This window comes from Pocillopora verrucosa, chromosome 1 (assembly GCF_036669915.1).
Source record: "Pocillopora verrucosa isolate sample1 chromosome 1, ASM3666991v2, whole genome shotgun sequence".
NCBI lineage: Eukaryota > Metazoa > Cnidaria > Anthozoa > Scleractinia > Pocilloporidae > Pocillopora > Pocillopora verrucosa.
Window position 1 is genome coordinate 2,781,162 of NC_089312.1, and position 4,856 is coordinate 2,786,017.

Here is a 4,856-nt window from a genome sequence, read left to right on the forward strand (position 1 = left end):
GCTGCATATAAATTATTAAATAAATTAATAATAGGAAGCAAGTGAATTTGTAGTTAACTAAGTGAAGTAAGAATGATAAGAATCACAGTGCAAGGTAATAATGAATTAAATTTTAAGCTTTATTTTTCTGTTGACAGTCAAGATGGCACAGTTTGGAGATTTGTATTTTAACAGTTAAATGAAATTTTATTTCATGAGAGATTGCAGTTACAACTTTGTGTGAAAAAGTAAAGTCATATTTTAGTACAGAATTAGAAATTTACTTTAAGAGTAAAGACTGTGCTTCTTTCTCCCTTTCCAACAAATTGCTTGATAGTTGCTGGGTATACAAGTTCACATCAGCCATTGATCCAATCTCTGATAATTCTAAACTTACCCAGATAAAGGAGCAAAAAGAGATAGGAGGGGACCTCTCATTAAAAACTATAAATTGTTACTCTTTCTCTGTAACTTGTAAATTTCCCAAACCACAATTGATTGGTGATCAGGGCATTCATTTAATAATAATGGCCTTAGTTCTAAATGGACAAACTGGCTAAATTCATCAGAACACAGTTTACATTGTACAAGTTGCATCACCATCTTATTGAAACATAAAACTTGCAAACCACCCTTAGTACAATTACTCTTTTCAGCACTCGCTGTTGTGCGCAGTTCCACAAATGCGACTCCAACAGTGCCCAGTCTTACTGTCACAGTGTACCATTTTCATGTTTTGCCACCCTTAGCTTGTCTTTCTTGGTAAAGCATGTAAAAAACTCCTGCAACAACAGCCATTAGAGTCCCTCCTTGAGCAGCTACACGTGCCCTCATCATGTATTGCTGCATTTTCTGATCACCACGAACAAATGAAAAAAGACCATATGAAAGAGCACCAATTGTACAAAGAGCACCTGCATAGAGGGGGAAAGATTCACAGATTGTTAAATGTCGCATATGGTAAAAAAACTATAAACATCACTGCCTTCCTTACATGTAACCCTTTAATCCTAAGAGTGACGAGGTTCTCATTTCTCTTTATAATCTATCCCTTGAATTGAATGTTTAATTCACGAGAATAGAGGAAATGATCAGAAACTAACAAAGTGCTTGATGGTTTTACAAATTCTCCTTGTTAGAACCAAGAAAATTTATAGAGAACAGTATGGAGAGTATGTATAATGATGTCAGCAATAATACTGAGATCTTGTGAGAGGAAACATCATTCTTTTTTCTAAAGGAGGTAAAAAAAAAAAAAAAGCTCTCTCCATGAGAATAGGGGTAAGCGATTTGATTTTGTTTCTTCTGTTTCAAGAGGAAGTGGCAAAACCTTTTTACGTGATGCATGATCAAGACCACAAGTAATTTGCGATGCATAAATTTTACAGAAAGGCCAACATGATCGGTGAGTTCGTGAACCAACATAAGGTGTAATTTACTTCCTGAAGTCTACACAACCCCTTTTTTTTCCTTTAATTTTGTGAAACCTCAAGATTTTCCAGAAGACACACACAGGAAGAGAAATGAAAATATACATGACAGGGAAAATTTTTCTTTCTTAAATTCTAGCGTTGCCCCTTTGTTACTCTCTGCTGGGGGTAGTAACATCAGTAACAGAGCTCTCAACTTGTGCATTGTGCAGGAGACTTGTGCAAACAAATTTGATCTCATGCTGAAATTCTTATTTCTCATGTGTTAAAGTTTACTGATTTAAACTGTTGATTTAGAGATTGCAAATGTACTGTTGCTTTAGCTAAGTACCTAGTGAATCTGTTTAATCCTACTCAATATAATTTTCGTTTTGTTCCCTTTGTACTCACTTTGAACACTTCCCAGCTGCGGAAATTCTCGTCCAGAAGGAATACATGCCTTAACTACTTAATTTTTTCACAATTATCCGGGAAAGCGTATCCTCATAGACAACCCTTCCCCCACCCCCCACCCCAAGAGGGTGATACCCGTGGCGTCAAAATCGAAAAATCTCACTCTTTGCGAGCAAATCAACTTGAGAGCTCCGCACTATGGGAACCGTCAAGTTATGAGAAATGAACTGGCCAAATCCTCCTTCCAATTTTCTATCAATTCAGGTAGATTAGACGTAAATTCTTATTTTCCTATTGCATAATCATACTCTTGATCTTTTGGGTAGAGATTGATAACATCGATCCTAAACCCAAACTCACCTACGGGAACAAGGGGATTCTCTTTCACTTTCCTCTTCAATTTCCCTGTCATGGTTTCAGGTTCACGTGTTGCAGCCCATTCGAAGAATTCATCCATTTGTTTTTGTTGACTAATACTATCCCCAGTGGCCTTCTCCTCTTCTGTCGGTTGAGGCGCCATCTTTAATTTTCAGCACCTCTAAGTATCGTGGGAAGGAATGCGCCGTCAGTCTCAGCGGCTTCTTTCCAAATATGTCCCAGGCCCTCACAACTGTGCATTCACACGCTGGAAGTCAACATGGCGGCCCATCGTATGCTTTCACGAGTACTCGTTTCTTCTGGAAAGTTTCTCTCCTTAAGGACGGTTTCTTCGTCGTTCAGGCCAGAGGGTATGTTTAAGTCATATTTTTCCTCTTTATCTGAATGCAAGGAATTTTTGGAAATTTTACATTGCATTTGTGTTTGTTTTTGCTATTCCAACCTACCAGAGACAGTTACAAACTAAACATGTGTTGATTTTTACTGCAAATGAGTGGTAATTATTCGCGCATACTTATGAAAATTGACAGCCTCAATTCTTACGAAAGAGGCTGGAATCCTCATGAGGGGGTTTAATTTATACTTTTATTTTGATTTTGTTCGCCCTTCTTACCAAATCTGTCCCAACTGCCCTGTAAAATATTATTAAAACATCTACATCTCTTTTGCATTCACTAAACCTTTCGGCAACCGCGATCTTTTGCTTTATTTTCCTTTTAAGCTGTTAAATACACGCGTATTTCTTAGCTGATAAGTCTTAACAAAAAAGCATTTCTCGCCTGCATCACAAAACTGGCAACTTCTTAACTTCTTGGATTGCGTTTCCAATATCAAATAAGCACTCACCCTGTAGGTAGCTTCTAGTTACTAAAAAAACTGAAGTGCGCAAGAGGAGTACAAATTATCATTTCTTTACAGATTTACAACGTCTAAATTCACTGTTAATCTTCATGTTTTGTTATTAATTGGTTTATTGCAAAATTAAATTACTATTTGCTGAAAATGGTGAAGTTAATTAGTGTCCAGCATCAATTAAGGGCCCACTGTCAAGGTTTAAAAAATTGAAAAGCAAAGAGCACTTAACCCTTTGCATCCTAACATCAGTATGGATATTCTCCATACTGGCCTCTATACATTTCCTAATGTGCTGGCAAGGAGAACTTGTTCTTCTGTAAATTATCGTTTCCCATATTCTCATGACCTTGATGTTTGATTCATGGGTGATATTGAAAGGAGAAATTAGATGCTGATCACTGTCAGGGATTAAAGGCTTAATTGAGTTAACACAGTATCAGGGTCAGAAACAATACAAAAAGTAACAATTCCAGTAGAATAAAAATGTATACTAGTTACAATTTTCTGGATTCTCTATCAAAATGGTTCAACCTTGTGGGCAAAAGAATATTGTTGAAATGTGTAATTGTTATCACATTATATTTTGAGAATTTAAGAGTATGTACCTCAACCTTGCACTCACCTTGTTCTTGCACAAGAAAATAACAAAATTTTTAACATTATATTTACTCAGCTTTCAAGCAACTGGCCAAGATAGGTAATTTATCAAGTTTTGTCAAGAATCAAACAGGAACATTTTCTACATGCAACATCCAAGCCTATATGTGGAAAACTGGTTTACCAGGGGCTAAGCATCAGCAAAAATATTTCTTGTCCTCACCAAGCATCTTTGCTTTTGACTCTGCGGGAAACTTTGTAAAGCAGTCACTGATGGCTGACATTCCTGGCAGTTTAGTTATTCCAAAAAGATGTGTCAATAGCCGCAACAAGCACGGCAAACCAAAGACTTGTAAAGCTGTTGCAAACAGGTTTTTTAGAACAAGTGATGGAAATTTGAAATTTTGGAGGCCAGGCAAGAATCATAAGATGATGAAGAAAGGGCCAAAGAGAAGTCGCCAACTGAGAAAGCCAGTTTTGTGCAACAAGAGACAACTTAAATTGTTCAACAAAATGTTAGGCTGGGGAGGACGCTAAAGTTGTTTTGCCATCCAGTTTAAAAAATAAGGTTACATGAACTGAAATTATTTGATTGTCTTGGCGGGGATAGTCATTAAAAGAACTCTTATCTGATGCTGATGATGACCTCTACTTGCTGTCACTATTACTTTCAAGTGCCCTTCCCCCCCCCCCCCTTTTTTTTCAGGCAATCTCATTTTCTAAACAACTGAAGAATGTCAACAGAAGTGTCTACAAAAAAAATTGTTTAGAATTGATCTTTATTGATTTCATAAGTTTACAATAATTATGGATAAGAAAAATATTGTACTCTAAAATTAGCAGATGAAAATCAAAACAACCTTTGAAAGCCTCTGAATGTGCAAGTTATAATGATATGTGGTCACTGTATTTTTTGGTGTGTTTGGAAAGGTAAAATGAATTCTAAGCATCTTTCCCCTCTTCCCCCTTTCCCCCTTTCAAACCAAATTTAATTATAGGTATCTTATCTTGAATTGTTATTTTTATATTATTATTATAATTTTATTTAATTACATTTTTACAACAAACATAACTGGTAAAATTGTTGAAAAAAATAGTTGATTCTAGGTAACTTTAATGCACTGAACAATAATCCTCTGTCTAAAAGATTTGAGTTGTACACTTGTTGCATGGGATGTTTACAAGTTTCAAATTTGGTTTTTGTGGTTTTCCCTTCTCCCACAA

General features: G+C 36.1%; 2 protein-coding genes across 2 annotated transcripts; one reads left to right on the plus strand and one right to left on the minus strand.

Moving 5' to 3' along the window:
• Positions 1–98: 98 nt before the first annotated feature.
• LOC131794085 (HIG1 domain family member 2A, mitochondrial-like) lies at positions 99–2,329 on the minus strand. The gene is made up of 2 exons (XM_059111589.2): positions 2,163–2,329; positions 99–893 (listed from the first exon to the last, which is right to left on the minus strand). Exons 1-2 carry the CDS (start codon positions 2,320–2,322, stop codon positions 709–711), a joined length of 345 nt encoding a protein of 114 aa, XP_058967572.1. The 5' UTR covers positions 2,323–2,329; the 3' UTR covers positions 99–708.
• Positions 2,330–2,428: 99 nt separating this feature from the next.
• LOC131794109 (large ribosomal subunit protein bL35m-like) lies at positions 2,429–4,780 on the plus strand. The gene is made up of 2 exons (XM_059111625.2): positions 2,429–2,530; positions 3,709–4,780. Exons 1-2 carry the CDS (start codon positions 2,440–2,442, stop codon positions 4,167–4,169), a joined length of 552 nt encoding a protein of 183 aa, XP_058967608.2. The 5' UTR covers positions 2,429–2,439; the 3' UTR covers positions 4,170–4,780.
• The last annotated feature ends 76 nt before the right edge of the window (positions 4,781–4,856 follow it).